The following is a 19,651-nucleotide window of genomic DNA, read 5'->3' on the forward strand; positions in this document are numbered from 1 at the left end:
GACACATCTCATAAGCACAAAGAGAAATACATCGTGGACACATCATATAAGCACAATGAGAAATACATAGTGGACACATCATATAAGCACAATGAGAAATACATAGTGGACACATCACATAAACACAAAGAGGAATACATAGTGGACACATCACATAAACACAAAGAGGAATACATAGTGGACACATCACATAAACACAAAGAGGAATACATAGTGGACACATCACATAAACACAAAGAGGAATACATAGTGGACACATCACAAATTCACAAAGAGAAATACATCGTAGATACATCATAAAAGCACAAAGAGAAATACATCGCAGACACATCTCATAAGCACAAAGAGAAATACATCGTGGACACATCACAAAGGCACAAAGAGAAATACATCGTGGACACATCATATAAGCACAAAGAGAAATACATAGTGGACACATCACATAAACACAAAGAGGAATACATAGTGGACACATCACATAGGCACAAAGAGAAATACATCGTGGACACATCATATAAGCACAAAGAGAAATACATCGTAGATACATCACATAAGCACAAAGAGAAATACATCGTGGACACATCACATACGCATAAAGAGAAATACATAGTGGACACATTACATAAGCACAAAGAGAAATACATCGTGGACACACATCATATAAGCACAAAGTAAAATAAAATACATCGTGGACACATTACATAAGCACATAGAGAAATACATCGTAGACACATCTTGTATAAAGAGAAATAGGTCGTGGATACATCACATAAGCACATTGAGAAATACATCGTAGACACACCACATAAGCACATAGAGAAATACATCTTGGACACATCTTGTATAAAGAAAAATACGTGGTGGACACATCACATAAGCACAAAGAGAAATACACCGTGGATACATCACATAAGCACATATATAGAAATACATCATGGATACATCACATAAGCACAATGAGAAATACATCTTTGACACATCACATAAGCACAAAGAGAAATACATCGTGGACACATCACATAAGCACAAAGAGAAAGACGTCGTAGACACATTACATAGGCACATAGAGAAATACATCGTAGACACATCACATTGGCACAAAGAGAAAGACATCGTGGACACATCACATAAGCACAAAGAGAAATACATCGTGGACACATCACATAAGCACAAAGAGAAATACATCGTGGACACATCACATAAGCACATAGAGAAAGGCATCGTAGACACATTACATAGGCACAAAGAGAAATACATAGTGGACACATCATATAAGCACAAAGAGAAAGACATCGTGGACACATCACATAAGCACAAATAGAAATACATCGTGGACGCATCACATAAGCACAAAGAGAAAGGCATCGTAGACACATCACATAAGCACAAAGAGAAATACATAGTGGACACATCACATAAGCACATAGAGAAAGGCATCGTAGACACATCACATAAGCACAAATAGAAATACATCGTGGACGCATCACATAAGCACAAAGAGAAAGACATCGTGGACACATCACATAAGCATACAGAGAAAGGCATCTTTGACACATTACATAAGCACAAATAGAAATACATCGTGGACACATCACATAAGCACATAGAGAAAGGCATCGTGGACACATCACATAAGCACAAAGAGAAAGACGTCGTAGACACATTACATAGGCACATAGAGAAATACATCGTAGACACATCACATTGGCACAAAGAGAAATACATCGTGGACACATCACATAAGCACAAAGAGAAAGACGTCGTAGACACATTACATAGGCACATAGAGAAATACATCGTAGACACATCACATTGGCACAAAGAGAAATACATCGTGGACACATCACATAAGCACAAAGAGAAATACATCGTGGACACATCACATAAGCACAAAGAGAAATACATCGTGGACACATCACATAAGCACATAGAGAAAGACGTCGTAGACACATTACATAGGCACATAGAGAAATACATCGTAGACACATCACATTGGCACAAAGAGAAATACATCGTGGTCGCATCACATAAGCACATAGAGAAATACATCGTGGACACATCACATAAGCACATAGAGAAAGGCATCGTAAATATATTATATAAGAACAAAGAGAAAGACATCATAGACACATTAATATATACATAAGCACAAAGAGAAATACATCGTGGACACGTCACATAAACACAAAGAGAAATACATATTGAACACATCTTGTAAAAGAGAAATACATTGTGGACACATCACATAAGCACTAGAGAAAGGCGACGTGGCCACAAGCGATGATTTTTTCTGGTTGAGGACTATCTGCTGTCCTCTATACCAGAAAAAGAACATTTATATTGTATATACATTAAACAAAACTATCATAAAATTTTCCGATGATTGTCCAACTTATTCCTGAACGAGTTTACATTGATTGCTGATAACATATTCTGGCGGTTCTGAGTAATATTAGAATTTCTATCTTTATAAAGTTGTTGATCGTTTAGGGAATATCTTATAGCCGATGGCATGACACAAAAATACCAGAATAATACACAGGAAGACATCGGATGCCGTGTGAATTTGGGAACTTATATAATCAATTGGTAGGGTTTTATTGATTTTTTTAAAATTGAAATGGAACCGTGTATCTTATATCTGACAAGTGTTCACTTTTGATTCAGAGCAAGACAAATGTTTCCGGAACAGAAATAAAGAACAATACTTGTTGCTAAAAAAACTACAATAAAAATGTATCATTCATTGAGTGGTGATTATGCTAACATGCATTTTCACCACCCAAGCTACCAGCATAACCGCGTACCCGAGAGATTCATATAAAAACTTTTTTTCAGAGATATTTCTTTCTTTATTATGCACTCTATCTAAATTGCTGATAAAATTATACTTGGATGGAATATGTTTTGTACGGTGTTATCGAGGTTTGACTTAGATATAATTTGAACTTTGTATTTTTTAATCATCTTGGCACTCTTATGAATGGAAAAAAAATCAATAAAACAAACAAACACACAATATGGCTTCCTTTATACACAAAATCAAATACTTCACTATGCATGCTAATTATAATATGAAGTTGAATACCATCACAGTCCATACTCGACAATTATGAAACGATGAACTCTTTTATCTTTTATCCAAAATGATTATTTTCAAAGAATTAACAGATATCTGATAACACTCATAGATGTGCACTTATAATTATAACACTAGGTCCTTATACAAAAGAGAGTATAGCACAGTATGTGAAGGGTTAGATATAAACACCCGGGCATAAATCATTTTGACTAATCGTTGAAACTTCATTCATTCATTAGTTTTAGGTACCGCGATGGCCGAGTGGTTAACATGTCCCGACATATTACCACAACCCCTCCACCTCTGTGTCGCGAGTTCGAATCCCGCTGGTCGGTGGTTTTTCCTCCTGGTACTCCGGTTTTCCTCCACCAACAAACCTGGCACGTCCTTAAATGACCCTGGCTAATAGGACGTCAAACTAATAAACATTTCCAAACATTTAGTATAAGGTACATACAATTAATTGACACAGAGTCAATGTACTAAAGACATTATTTCAGAAGCTAATTTTACTATCTGTGGTTATTTATAACACCCTCGTCAACTCCATGTATTCCCTAGGTAAATCACGGTCAATCAGTGTATATAACCCAGAGGTTGTTTACACGATCGAGACATTTAACCCTTTTTGACACAAACAAGTACTGTAAACAAAGTCACACCCTAGGCCTTTATATACTGTCAAATTTTGAATGGAGCACGCCCAGTTAGAATTTCGCCATTTCATTCTGCTCGACCTCAAAGTTCCACACTTTTTATTAGTTTTTTACCGCCAATGACATAAAAATGTAAATCATGTAATAAAAATAGCAATCTACATTTCTGAATAAGGGGGTTTCCCCCTCTCAAATCAGTTCTTAGTCCAACTTTTCTACACCATCTTCGATAATCAATAGGTTATACATACTATCACTGACGTTATATCCACCCTGGATTGACTATCTCATAGTATAACTGGAAGAAGTTCAGAAGAAAAAACCTGACCAATCACAGGTCTGCAGAGATTTCTTCTGAACATTACACAGAGAAAGCGACACACAACTTCAAACTATAATAGTAAACCAGAGTACCAATAAACAATTTCTTTGATGTACATCAAAGAATGTACATCTACTGAACTGCCTTCAGTTTTACTATGAGATAGTCCAGGGGTAGATATAACGTCAGTGATAGTAACCCCTGGATTATTGTGGATGTTCCTCTTCCTTTGCCGTTTTCATTTGCCTCTTTGTCCCCAGTAATTATAAGCTTCTTTCAAAACTTTGTAAGCATATTAAATCGATGGATATTTAAACGAATCTGTATACATGATAGGTAAATAATTTGATACATAAAGTCGTAGTATGTTTTTGGTAGTCCGCTAAACCTGCCTATTTTATTATAGGCTTTTATTATTATTATTCCTCCCCTATACATTTGACAGAAAAAGTCTAATAATATCGGTTAAGCGGACTATGTTAAATTCTTGGTATCGCAAAACTGATTTTCAGACATTGTAGTTGAAACCTTTTAAATAAAAACATTTAATTAAGTGATTTACCATGAATCTTCATATGCGTATGAAAAACATTATTTATAAGCAGAGATTTAATTATATTTAAATCTCTGTTTATAAGCGCACTTTCACCAGAGAAATAATAAAAGTATTACATTTACAATGCAGATTGATTTGTTTTTAATCATAGGAAAATTAGAAGCGGGCCCTTGATTCCAGTAAGTAGTTTTATGATTTAAAAAAATCAGTTTTGTGATACCAACGTTATATACTGTAACGAGCGTAAGAAAGACAAGTTATACGTCCTTGTTTATCAGTAGTGTCATTTGAGTTCTTGCTGATACTGTAATGTTATATGAAATATCCAATTTGTCCTTTATCATGAACAGTAAATATATGTGCAGATGTTTATCAATGCGAAAACCCTGCGCCTGCTCAGTAAAATAGACTTTGTAAAGTGCGAGTGCCTATTTTTGCGACAGGTCACATGATCAGAGATAGGTAGTAAATCACGTGACTTAACATGGTGGACGACTCGCCCCCGAGCCAAGGACGTGAGTCCAGCAGCTGATAATCTAAAGTTGAAGTTTGAACTCAGGGGTTCCTTAGGAACATCCCTGATAAATTTAAACCCATTGGACCAATGGACCAGTCCAATATGAGCGATACTTCGTCAACCAGTGAAGGTAAGACGAAATCAGAAGGTGTCAGAAAGTAGTATCATCCGCGTGACGTAGAAGCTTATATCTGAGTACGATACACATGTCAACAAAATCTAATGTGTTTATCTCTTCATCACCACCAAAACATGGTGACATCATAATATAGTTACGATTTGGTTTATTTGAATTATTTTTGGTAGGTAATTAAAAAACGAATTATTTACATTTAATGACTTGTGTCCTACATTCTATTGGCTGGGGAATATTTCATCATTTCCTTAATCTTTCTTTAGAAATTGAAAATAAGATATTTTTATATACAAAGTTTGTTTGTACATCATTGATGTAGTTGATATTGTTACCTACAGACCGAAAGTTGGAGAACATGGTTACATGTTTGGGGGTGTCAAGAACTTTTAAGATCCAGATCTAGATCTGTCATCACAGTGTCATGTGGGGGCCATCAGGGGTATCTATCATCAGAAAACATCTCAAGCACTCTAAGGCCTAGATTACATGTATATAGATCTGCATATATTGCATTATAATATAAATCAATTATACAAACATGTCATTTGGGGGTACTCTGGAAATTGTAACAAAACACAATGATAGACACGTGCACATTATTGTACGGATCTGTCATCGAGTTTCGCTTCATATAAGCTTTATGATACAAGTGTAGGACTTGCAGGATTAGCCTTGGGCGATTATAGGTGACCAGGTAGCTCAGTCGGTAGAGCACTCTGCTAGTGTTCGCAAGATCCGGGTTCGAATTCAGGTCTTTCCGCTATATTTTCTCCTCTCCTGTTACAGAATTGGTGCCCATGCAACTAAATAACACATGGTGGTGGTGTTAGGAAGGGTCCCTTATGTCTTCCTATGGCGAAGACTTAGAGAAAGGAGGGAGGAGTGTAGGGGGATTGTTGGACTGGGTCGATTATCTGTGACCAGGTAGCTCTATCAGTCTGTAGAGCACTGGGCAAGTGTCCCGAGAGTCCCGGGTTCGAATCCCGGTCTGGCTGCTACAGACTCTCCTGTTACACAAGTTAAGAATTTTTCATTTTTTTGTGAGCCTTAATTTAATTGGCGAGCAAAAATTGCAAAAATCAAAATAAGTAACATAATTAATATGAAGGGAAAATGATTGATATATTCTATTTATCATATGAATAATATTTGCCTTTAATTTTTTCTTCCCCTTTGGGAGTTTTCTGCCAGATTTGATTAGTTTAATGCCCTATTAACAGCCAGGGTCATTTAAGGACGTGCCAGGTTTGTTGGTGGAGGAAAGCCGGAGTACCCGGAGAAAAACCACCGACCAGCGGCCAGTACCTGGCATCTGCCCCACATGGGATTCGAACTCGCGACCCAGAGGTGGAGGGCATGTGGTAATATGTCGGTACATCTTAACCACTCGGCCACCGCGGCCCCTGCCAGATAAACAATCGATCGATCAGTTGAGATTTGGCCGTATACCAATAGAAAACAAAAGTTGGTCAAGTACCAATGTGCCGCAATAACATAGTGCAAAAAATAGCCAGTTTATTTAAGGCATTAATCTAGTTTTATTATGTACTTCATTATCAAACCGTTACATGTAAATGATTTTGAAACTGAAGCGCCGAATTGAATACAAGGGAAATTGTTGAAATCTATAAATTTTGTAGCACATATTACACTACTTCACAAGTGACATTTTGTATTGTGACGTTTTCGAGACGTCACAGATTGAAGTTTGGCGCGAAAACATATTTCCCAACAGTCATTCTCGGTTGCTTTCAGGCAGGACTGCGAACGCCATTTGTTTTACCATTTTGAACTTTTACTGTTTGATTTAGAAGATTTGAAAAAAGTTTTTATCATGATTATCAAGTTCAAATCGATACGAGAAGGTGAGATTTGATACTGATTTTATACACCGTTATGAATCAGATTAGTGTGGTGTCATCATTCAATTCAGCTTTTCGTAGTAAAATATCGTATTAAAAAAGAATGTTGTGTCCCATGCGTAGAAATACGTATCATTAATCGGAATCAACCAATCACAATGCAGATAGGTTATATTACACGTGTGTAATAAAGAAAATTTATTAAATAGCTTTATTGAATAAGAAAACAAGGAAGTCATATAATAAATGGATCAATAATATATATATATATATATAGTATCATTATAGACTGGCCACCACACCATTATAATACTTTCTCAGCAGTTCTATACTAGATTATCTCCCCTAGACTGGCCACCAGACCATTATAATACCAGTTTCTCAGCAGTTCTATACTAGATTATCTCCCCTAGACTGGCCATCAGACCATTATAATACCAGTTTCTCAGCAGTTCTATACTAGATTATCTCCCCCTAGACTGGCCACCAGACCATTATAATACTTTCTCAGCAGTTCTATACTAGATTATCTCCCCCTAGACTGGCCACCACACCATTACAATACTTTCTCAGCAGTTCTATACTAGATTATCTCCCCCAAGACTGGTCACCAGACCATTATAATACTTTCTCAGCAGTTCTATACTATATTATCTCCCCTAGCTTGAAACTTAGAATCAAACATGTAGTAGCTATATATAGAGACAAAAATAATCAAGCCAAATTTTAGTGATGTTAATAATATTCTAGAAACTGGTGCGACGTTGCGATTTCGGTCATCCTGATATGGATAATGGTCCTTTCTGGGAGACATTTCCAGAACTGGGCCAGCTAGCATGCAAGTTGAAATGCATCGGTTAATTTTCACTCTGTTAATTGATTTCAATTCGTTCTTCATGAATAATTTTTTCAAAATTCTTCATGAATAATGTTTTCAAAATTCAAATAAACTAATAAAGATAAATATGTAAAAAGAGTGAATCAAACATGTGTTGTGCTTATACTCCCTCATACATGTATTCATTTGGATCCATGGCTGGTTCCATAGAGATCTTCACCGATTTCCACATTCTAGACGTTGTACCTCCATATATGGAACATTAATTCTTAATGTAACATTTTTATGTGGTAAATGAATCATAGCATGATGTGATATGAATCAACAATGATTAATTCCTGGTTACTTATGTCTTATGTTACCTGCCGTCGTCCTAAATACTGCCTGGTAGTTGATTATCACTGGGTCAGACGGCAAAACAGCGAAATGACTCTTTATTGTTATCATATATTATGTAGGAAATCTTGCATATGTTTGGTGTTGTCATCTTAGGCCATCGGTATATATTTTCTGATTTCATTAATGCTTTTAAGAAACCTTTATATTTTGCTCCGGAAAGGTAGTGGGCGTTTTGCTCCGGAAAGGTAGTGGGCGTTTAACAATGAAAAGTGTTTTGACTGTTATTTTTTCAAATGTTTTGTGGGTCCATCTTAATTTGTACTTTGTTATCATATTGCAGGAGATGACTCTAAATTAAAAATCTAAAAGAAATATGTATGTTTGAATTTTAGTAAGGCAGTAGGACAGATTTTCTTAACATGCATGTTGTTGCTGTTTGTAATGATGAGTGTGTTAATATATTACCTATAATAAAGTTTAAATAGTTTTTCAGCAGTAAAGCTGTAATGTTTTTGAACCATGCATATTTCTTGTATACATATATGGTCTTACAAACATTGACGTTGCACAGATGACTGAGTTGTATACATGCTGTTGAATGTCACATATAAAGGAATGTAGATCATACATATACATATCATTGTTTTGTATTTGATCAAAGGATGATACACACCAGCTCATTCATCTGGAAGCAGTTTACTTAATGTACTACAATGTCTATACAGGTCACGGGTACCCCTCCTAACGTTACACCAGATTTATGGTCATAAAAACGTACTTGCAAGACCAATATCTTCATATAGCTCCTCTTCTACATATCATGATGTATAGCTCTTAAAGAAAATTGATTGAGAATTTGAAGAAATGATTTTAACTGTATTACTTTTTATTTATAAAAATGTCTTTGCAGCCTGATGATAAAGAATGTTATCTTATTTCCAAAATCTAGGATTATAATCAGCCTTAACATTATTGCTACTATACACACTATGCCATTAGTCAAATGAAGTATTAAACAATACAATTACATGTCAATTAGAACATAGAGCAACAGGTATCGGGTAATAGTAGATTAAGAGAGCAACAGGTATCGGGTAATAGTAGATTAAGAGAGCAACAGGTATCGGGTAATAGTAGATTAAGAGAGCAACAGGTATCGGGTAATAGTAGATTAAGAGAGCAACAGGTATCGGGTAATAGTAAAACATGTATACATATAACAGATGGGTTATAGGACTGGAGTATAGTTTGAGGCATTCTGTGTTTACATTACTGTATATATATATATAATGTTCATACATCAACACTCCAGCTGGTAATGATTATATATCTGACTCTTATCAAACAGTTTTATAACAGCATTTGAAAAAAATCATATTTCAAGTCACTTAAAGCATTTAACAAGTACATGTTATTCTTTTTGTCCTCTTGATGATATCTGCATATTATCATTATCAATTATGCTCCTAAAACCTCCATGTACAATTTTATGTTACTAATTATAATGGCTGCAGAAATCAGCTTATGAAATTAACAGTTGTATATATGCATGTACAATATAACATACTGTAATATCTGGAGTATTGTCAGTTAATCTGAATAAGGCAGTAAAAATGATAATGGTTGCTCTACAACTATAACTGTTAAATCATTTAACTTGAGGACCGCAGTCTCTCAAATATCTACATTGGTGATACATTATGCAGTTGTTTCATGCCTTTTCAGTCAACAGTCAAAACTCTTTCCCGAGGTGTTGGGACCAACCGGATGAACTGTTTCCCGGAGGGAAATAGTTTTGACTGTTGACTGAAAAGGCATGAAGCAAATGTTTTGTTACCTGAACTTCAATCTAAAACTTATCACTAAGCTTCTGGTGAGATAGACTTTCGCCAAAAGAATACCAGCATTTGGGTTGATCCGACGCGCCAGTGTTGATGACGTCAACAATTAATTATGACGTCAACAATAAACGCATACAAACGTTCCACCCTAGTCACCAGTCAAACTATTGACTGGTCAATATGTTAAATTACTTTATTTACATTTATATAGAGAGTCAGGTAACAATATTAGATACTGCAGCCTCCCAAATATCTACATTAGTGATACAGGATTAGATACTGCAGCCTCCCAAAATATCTACATTAATGATACAGGATTAGATACTGCAGCCTCCCAAAATATCTATATTAGTGATACAGGATTAGATACTGCAGCCTCCCAAAATATCTACATTAGTGATACAGGATTAGATACTGCAGCCTCCCAAATATCTACATTAGTGATACAGGATTAGATACTGCAGCCTCCCAAAATATCTACATTAGTTATACAGGATTAGATACTGTAGCCTCCCAAAAATATCTACATTAGTTATACAGGATTAGATACTGCAGCCTCCTAAAATATCTACATTAGTTATACAGGATTAGATACTGCAGCCTCCCAAATATCTACATTAGTTATACAGGATTAGATACTGCAGCCTCCCAAAATATCTACATTAGTGATACAGGATTAGATACTGCAGCCTCCTCTTGCTGATACTGTAATGTTATATGAAATATCCAATTTGTCCTTTATCATGAACAGTAAATATATGTGCAGATGTTTATCAATGCGAAAACCCTGCGCCTGCTCAGTAAAATAGACTTTGTTAAGTGCGAGTGCCTATTTTTGCGACAGGTCACATGATCAGAGATAGGTAGTAAATCACGTGACTTAACATGGTGGACGACTCGCCCCCGATCCAAGGACGTGAGTCCAGCAGCTGATAATCTAAAGTTGAAGTTTGAACTCAGGGGTTCCTTAGGAACATCCCTGATAAATTTAAACCTATTGGACCAATGGACCAGTCCAATATGAGCGATACTTCGTCAACCAGTGAAGGTAAGACGAAATCAGAAGGTGTCAGAAAGTAGTATCATCCGCGTTGACGTAGAAGCTTATATCTGAGTACGATACACATGTCAACAAAATCTAATGTGTTTATATCTCTTCATCACCACCAAAACATGGTGACATCATAATATAGTTACGATTTGGTTTATTTGGATTATTTTTTGTAGGTAATTAAAAAACGAATTATTTACATTTAATGACTTGTGTCCTACATTCTATTGGCTGGGGAATATTTCATCATTTCCTTAATCTTTCTTTAGAAATTGAAAATAAGATATTTTTATATACAAAGTTTGTTTGTACATCATTGATGTAGTTGATATTGTTACCTACAGACCGAAAGTTGGAGAACATGGTTACATGTTTGGGGGTGTCAAGAACTTTTAAGATCCAGATCTAGATCTGTCATCACAGTGTCATGTGGGGGCCATCAGGGGTATCTATCATCAGAAAACATCTCAAGCACTCTAAGGCCTAGATTACATGTATATAGATCTGCATATATTGCATTATAATATAAATCAATTATACAAACATGTCATTTGGGGGTACTCTGGAAATTGTAACAAAACACAATGATAGACACGTGCACATTATTGTACGGATCTGTCATCGAGTTTCGCTTCATATAAGCTTTATGATACAAGTGTAGGACTTGCAGGATTAGCCTTGGGCGATTATAGGTGACCAGGTAGCTCAGTCGGTAGAGCACTCTGCTAGTGTTCGCAAGATCCCGGGTTCGAATTCAGGTCTTTCCGCTATATTTTCTCCTCTCCTATTACAGAATTGGTGCCCATGCAACTAAATAACCCATGGTGGTGGTGTTAGGAAGGGTCCCTTATGTCTTCCTATGGCGAAGACTTAGAGAAAGGAGGGAGGAGTGTAGGGGGATTGTTGGACTGGGTCGATTATCTGTGACCAGGTAGCTCTATCAGTCTGTAGAGCACTGGGCAAGTGTCCGGAGAGTCCCGGGTTCGAATCCCGGTCTGGCTGCTACAGACTCTCCTGTTACACAAGTTAAGAATTTTTCATTTTTTTGTGAGCCTTAATTTAATTGGCGAGCAAAAATTGCAAAAATCAAAATAAGTAACATAATTAATATGAAGGGAAAATGATTGATATATTCTATTTATCATATGAATAATATTTGCCTTTAATTTTTTCTTCCCTTTGGGAGTTTTCTGCCAGATTTGATTAGTTTAACACCCTATTAACAGCCAGGGTCATTTAAGGACGTGCCAGGTTTGTTGGTGGAGGAAAGCCGGAGTACCCGGAGAAAAACCACCGACCAGCGGCCAGTACCTGGCATCTGCCCCACATGGGATTCGAACTCGCGACCCAGAGGTGGAGGGCATGTGGTAATATGTCGGTACATCTTAACCACTCGGCCACCGCGGCCCCTGCCAGATAAACAATCGATCGATCAGTTGAGATTTGGCCGTATACCAATAGAAAACAAAAGTTGGTCAAGTACCAATGTGCCGCAATAACATAGTGCAAAAAATAGCCAGTTTATTTAAGGCATTAATCTAGTTTTATTATGTACTTCATTATCAAACCGTTACATGTAAATGATTTTGAAACTGAAGCGCCGAATTGAATACAAGGGAAATTGTTGAAATCTATAAATTTTGTAGCACATATTACACTACTTCACAAGTGACATTTTGTATTGTGACGTTTTCGAGACGTCACAGATTGAAGTTTGGCGCGAAAACATATTTCCCAACAGTCATTCTCGGTTGCTTTCAGGCAGGACTGCGAACGCCATTTTTTTTACCATTTTGAACTTTTACTGTTTGATTTAGAAGATTTGAAAAAAGTTTTTATCATGATTATCAAGATCAAATCGATACGAGAAGGTGAGATTTGATATTGATTTTACACACCGTTATGAATCAGATTAGTGTGGTGTCATCATTCAATTCAGCTTTTCGTAGTAAAATATCGTATTAAAAAAGAATGTTGTGTCCCATGCGTAGAAATACGTATCATTAATCGGAATCAACCAATCACAATGCAGATAGGTTATATTACACGTGTGTAATAAATAAAATTTATTAAATAGCTTTATTGAATAGGAAAACAAGGAAGTCATATAATAAATGGATCAATAATATATATATATATATATAGTATCATTATAGACTGGCCACCACACCATTATAATACTTTCTCAGCAGTTCTATACTAGATTATCTCCCCTAGACTGGCCACCAGACCATTATAATACCAGTTTCTCAGCAGTTCTATACTAGATTATCTCCCCTAGACTGGCCATCAGACCATTATAATACCAGTTTCTCAGCAGTTCTATACTAGATTATCTCCCCCTAGACTGGCCACCAGACCATTATAATACTTTCTCAGCAGTTCTATACTAGATTATCTCCCCCTAGACTGGCCACCACACCATTACAATACTTTCTCAGCAGTTCTATACTAGATTATCTCCCCCAAGACTGGTCACCAGACCATTATAATACTTTCTCAGCAGTTCTATACTATATTATCTCCCCTAGCTTGAAACTTAGAATCAAACATGTAGTAGCTATATATAGAGACAAAAATAATCAAGCCAAATTTTAGTGATGTTAATAATATTCTAGAAACTGGTGCGACGTTGCGATTTCGGTCATCCTGATATGGATAATGGTCCTTTCTGGGAGACATTTCAAGAACTGGGCCAGCTAGCATGCAAGTTGAAATGCATCGGTTAATTTTCACTCTGTTAATTGATTTCAATTCGTTCTTCATGAATAATTTTTTCAAAATTCTTCATGAATAATGTTTTCAAAATTCAAATAAACTAATAAAGATAAATATGTAAAAAGAGTGAATCAAACATGTGTTGTGCTTATACTCCCTCATACATGTATTCATTTGGATCCATGGCTGGTTCCATAGAGATCTTCACCGATTTCCACATTCTAGACGTTGTACCTCCATATATGGAACATTAATTCTTAATGTAACATTTTTATGTGGTAAATGAATCATAGCATGATGTGATATGAATCAACAATGATTAATTCCTGGTTACTTATGTCTTATGTTACCTGCCGTCGTCCTAAATACTGCCTGGTAGTTGATTATCACTGGGTCAGACGGCAAAACAGCGAAATGACTCTTTATTGTTATCATATATTATGTAGGAAATCTTGCATATGTTTGGTGTTGTCATCTTAGGCCATCGGTATATATTTTCTGATTTCATTAATGCTTTTAAGAAACCTTTATATTTTGCTCCGGAAAGGTAGTGGGCGTTTAACAATGAAAAGTGTTTTGACTGTTATTTTTTCAAATGTTTTGTGGGTCCATCTTAATTTGTACTTTGTTATCATATTGCAGGAGATGACTCTAAATTAAAAATCTAAAAGAAATATGTATGTTTGAATTTTAGTAAGGCAGTAGGACAGATTTTCTTAACATGCATGTTGTTGCTGTTTGTAATGATGAGTGTGTTAATATATTACCTGTAATAAAGTTTAAATAGTTTTTCAGCAGTAAAGCTGTAATGTTTTTGAACCATGCATATTGCGTGTATACATATATGGTCTTACAATCATGGACGTTGCACAGATGACTGAGTTGTATACATGCTGTTGAATGTCACATATAAAGGAATGTAGATCATACATATACATATCATTGTTTTGTATTTGATCAAAGGATGATACACACCAGCTCATTCATCTGGAAGCAGTTTACTTAATGTACTACAATGTCTATACAGGTCACGGGTACCCCTCCTAACGTTACACCAGATTTATGGTCATAAAAACGTACTTGCAAGACCAATATCTTCATATAGCTCCTCTTCTACATATCATGATGTATAGCTCTTAAAGAAAATTGATTGAGAATTTGAAGAAATGATTTTAACTGTATTACTTTTTATTTATAAAAATGTCTTTGCAGCCTGATGATAAAGAATGTTATCTTATTTCCAAAATCTAGGATTATAATCAGCCTTAACATTATTGCTACTATACACAGTATGCCATTAGTCAAATGAAGTATTAAACAATAAAATTACATGTCAATTAGAACATAGAGCAACAGGTATCGGGTAATAGTAGATTAAGAGAGCAACAGGTATCGGGTAATAGTAGATTAAGAGAGCAACAGGTATCGGGTAATAGTAGATTAAGAGAGCAACAGGTATCGGGTAATAGTAGATTAAGAGAGCAACAGGTATCGGGTAATAGTAGATTAAGAGAGCAACACGTATCGGGTAATAGTAGAACATGTTTACATATAACAGATGGGTTATAGGACTGGAGTATAGTTTGAGGCATTCTGTGTTTACATTACTGTATATATATATAATGTTCATACATCAACACTCCAGCTGGTAATGATTATATATCTGACTCTTATCAAACAGTTTTATAACAGCATTTGAAAAAAATCATATTTCAAGTCACTTAAAGCATTTAACAAGTACATGTTATTCTTTTTGTCCTCTTGATGATATCTGCATATTATCATTATCAATTATGCTCCTAAAACCTCCATGTACAATTTTATGTTACTAATTATAATGGCTGCAGAAATCAGCTTATGAAATTAACAGTTGTATATATGCATGTACAATATAACATACTGTAATATCTGGAGTATTGTCAGTTAATCTGAATAAGGCAGTAAAAATGATAATGGTTGCTCTACAACTATAACTGTTAAATCATTTAACTTGAGGACCACAGTCTCTCAAATATCTACATTGGTGATACATTATGCAGTTGTTTCATGCCTTTTCAGTCAACAGTCAAAACTCTTTCCCGAGGTGTTGGGACCAACCGGATGAACTGTTTCCCCGAGGGAAATAGTTTTGACTGTTGACTGAAAAGGCATGAAGCAAATGTTTTGTTACCTGAACTTCAATCTAAAACTTATCACTAAGCTTCTGGTGAGATAGACTTTCGCCAAAAGAATACCAGCATTTGGGTTGATCCGACGCGCCAGTGTTGATGACGTCAACAATTAATTATGACGTCAACAATAAACGCATACAAACGTTCCACCCTAGTCACCAGTCAAACTATTGACTGGTCAATATGTTAAATTACTTTATTTACATTTATATAGAGAGTCAGGTAACAATATTAGATACTGCAGCCTCCCAAATATCTACATTAGTGATACAGGATTAGATACTGCAGCCTCCCAAAATATCTACATTAGTGATACAGGATTAGATACTGCAGCCTCCCAAAATATCTACATTAGTGATACAGGATTAGATACTGCAGCCTCCCAAAATATCTACATTAGTGATACAGGATTAGATACTGCAGCCTCCCAAAATATCTACATTAGTGATACAGGATTAGATACTGCAGCCTCCCAAAATATCTACATTAGTGATACAGGATTAGATACTGCAGCCTCCCAAAATATCTACATTAGTGATACAGGATTAGATACTGCAGCCTCCCAAAATATCTACATTAGTGATACAGGATTAGATACTGCAGCCTCCCAAATATCTACATTAGTGATACAGGATTAGATACTGCAGCCTCCAAAATATCTACATTAGTGATACAGGATTAGATACTACAGCCTCCCAAATATCTACATTAGTGATACAGGATTAGATACTGCAGCCTCTCAAATATCTACATTAGTTATACAGGATTAGATACTGCAGCCTCCCAAAATATCTACATTAGTTATACAGGATTAGATACTGCAGCCTCCCAAATATCTACATTAATGATACAGGATAAGATACTGCAGCCTCCCAAAATATCTACATTAGTTATACAGGATTAGATACTGCAGCCTCCCAAAATATCTACATTAGTTATACAGGATTAGATACTGCAGCCTCCCAAAATATCTACATTAGTTATACAGGATTAGATACTGCAGCGCAGCCTCCCAAATATCTTCATTAGTGATACAGGATTAGATACTGCAGCCTCTCAAATATCTTCATTAGTGATACAGGATTAGATACTGCAGCCTCCCAAAATATCTATATATTGTGATATATAGGATTACATGTATATATAAACACTTGAGGGAAGGAGCAAATGTGTATGATTGAAGTGTGGAATGTTACTGATCCTTGAAGGAATATACAATAGATATTTCCATTTTCTATACCTTTGACAGTATATCTCTAGCATAATAAATTCTTTATGTTTTAGTGTTTTTTTTGTTGTTTTTTTTTTTTAATTTTGCTACAAATGGGCTGGGATATATTTCATCCATTTCTAAATACCACCAGTATTTCCTGGATCACATATGACCATACCAATGTCATATGAACTGTTGAAATGTCTTCCCTAGATCATTTTCACAGATTGTTGTAATTACCAGTGATACTAAAACCCAGTACACCTTTATAATGTGGTGAGGACCAGTGTTATATGTTAATCCACAAGTTTGTCCTAGCTACATCACATCCTAGTACATATAATGTTTACTGACCTGGACCATTATAGGTAACATGATACTGTGAGTTTGGAGTAATGAGAGGTGAACAGTTCACCCTATATAATTGTGTGAGTTTGGAGTGATGAGAGGTGAACAGTTCACCCTATATGATTTCTGTGAGTTTGGTGTGATCAGAGGTGAACATGTAATTCACAGTATATAACTGCTGTATAGGTACTTATTTATGAAAACACTAGCTTTCTTTAGTGTGCACTAGCTGTCGTGAATGAAGTGGGTCACAATCTAGGTTGTGACTTTATCTTATAACACTAAACACTGCTAACACACATATAACTGAGCAAATAAATTTAACCTGTTAACTAGAGTCTTGGTCCTCTCTATCTTACTTGTCACCTGGTAAAAACCACCATAGGGAAAGTACTACAAATATTTACATTTTGTTAATAGACTTTGTATATTGATGTAAGGATGATTTTAATGATTTTAAATGGAAAGAAGTATATGACATTGTATAGAAATGTTCACGGCATAGTGATAAATTAATGCAAGAGTTATTCCCCCTGGTGCATAAAGATCTTGACATATTATTTTTCTCAGAGTGAGATTTTGTGTCAGCTGATAAAGTTTTTAGGATTATAACTGTCAGATGACTTGGTGTTCCACAAGGGCTCGTCTTTGGAGACATTCCTTTGGTGAACATATTTGTTTGCTATTTGTTTGGTAAACAAAATTGTTTGATATTTCTATGGTGAAAATATTTGTTGGATATTTCTTTGGTGGGATTGAATTTGGGGTCAAAAGGTCAACTACAAAGGTCACTGTTTCTAATTAAAAATTATTTCCCATAATATTAGTTTCTAGACGATAACTTGAGAACACATCAATAGAATGTGTTCAAACTTCATACAATGGTAACATGGGAGATAACATAGCTTGGAATTGAATTTGGGGTGAAAAGGTCAACTACAAATGTTACTGTTACTAAAAATAGATTGGTTCACAAAATAGTGCTAGTTTCCAGACGATAACTTAAGAATACATACATGCATTTTGATCAAACTTCATACAATGGTAACATAGGAGATAACATTGCTTGGGATTGAATTTGGGGTAAAAAGGTCAACTACAAAGGTCACTCTTACTAAAATAAGATTGTTTCACAAATTATCCTTTCCAAATGATAACTTGAGAACACATCAACAGAATTTGTTCAATCTTCATAAAATGATAGCATAACTAAGCAATTGTAATTGGTGGCAGGAGACTATGTTGCTTGCAACACTTACTGTAAACTTGTTCTTTATCATAATTGTTATCATAATTGTTCACCTTGCAAAACAAATGTGAAATTGATTGTTTAGACTTAATTGCTAAAAATACATCAAGTACTTGATCTGTTCAAATAATGTCCAAGTTTTCAAATGGTGTAATACAGGAAATAGAGCTAGAAGTGATATGCCTGCTCGTGTGGCACATGTCTCTGCTTGGTACAGAAAACTTATACCTGGCCTTGTGTACAAGTGCTTAGGAGATGGGCCAGGCGTTTACAAAAACATCAACCTGTTACCATATACCACTGGCAATAACATTCTACATTCTATCATGTCCTATACCTGTTTGTATGGTAGCTGTACAGTATGTCAGGATGAAGGTTTATATTACAATTAGTATTGTGATTCAATCAGACTGTCTCATTCTTAGTATTAAAGAAATTATCCTGATAAAGAATTGATATGTAAACAATTAAAAACATAATGAATACTGTATAATTAGGTACTTTTCCGAATATGATATAATTCCTGTAGTGGGATTGAACTGGGGGGATCATTGGTGACCGCAGGTAGCTCAGTGGTACAGCATTCTGCTAGTGTTCGGAGGTCCGAAGTTTGAATCCTGGTCTGGCCGCTACATTTTCTTCTCTCCTGTTACAAAGAAATTGGCACCAAACTAAAATACCCACAGTGGTGGCCACGTTGTAAGGGTATCATATGTCTTCGAGGGCGAAGACATTGAAAAAGGAGGGAGGAG

General features: G+C 35.6%; 2 protein-coding genes across 3 annotated transcripts in view; both read left to right on the forward strand.

The window, feature by feature from the left end:
- Positions 1 to 934: 934 nt before the first annotated feature.
- Positions 935 to 1,321, forward strand: LOC138316772 (DNA topoisomerase 1-like). The gene has a single exon (XM_069258428.1). The coding sequence runs from the start codon at positions 935 to 937 to the stop codon at positions 1,319 to 1,321; it is 387 nt and encodes a 128-aa protein (XP_069114529.1).
- A 3,791-nt stretch (positions 1,322 to 5,112) lies between these two features.
- Positions 5,113 to 19,651, forward strand: part of LOC138316191 (hepatocyte nuclear factor 4-gamma-like) — a 47,548-nt gene continuing 33,009 nt past the window's right edge. The window contains exon 1 of one of the 2 annotated variants that reach the window (XM_069257764.1): positions 5,113 to 5,263. In XM_069257764.1, coding sequence (XP_069113865.1) covers positions 5,221 to 5,263 — 43 coding nt within the window. In that variant the 5' untranslated portion in view covers positions 5,113 to 5,220. Of the gene's footprint in view, positions 5,264 to 11,008; positions 11,198 to 19,651 lie in introns of those variants that run through there. The other variant, XM_069257763.1, reaches the window with a different exon arrangement.

This window comes from Argopecten irradians, chromosome 2, assembly GCF_041381155.1.
Source record: "Argopecten irradians isolate NY chromosome 2, Ai_NY, whole genome shotgun sequence".
Taxonomy (NCBI): Eukaryota; Metazoa; Mollusca; class Bivalvia; order Pectinida; family Pectinidae; genus Argopecten; species Argopecten irradians.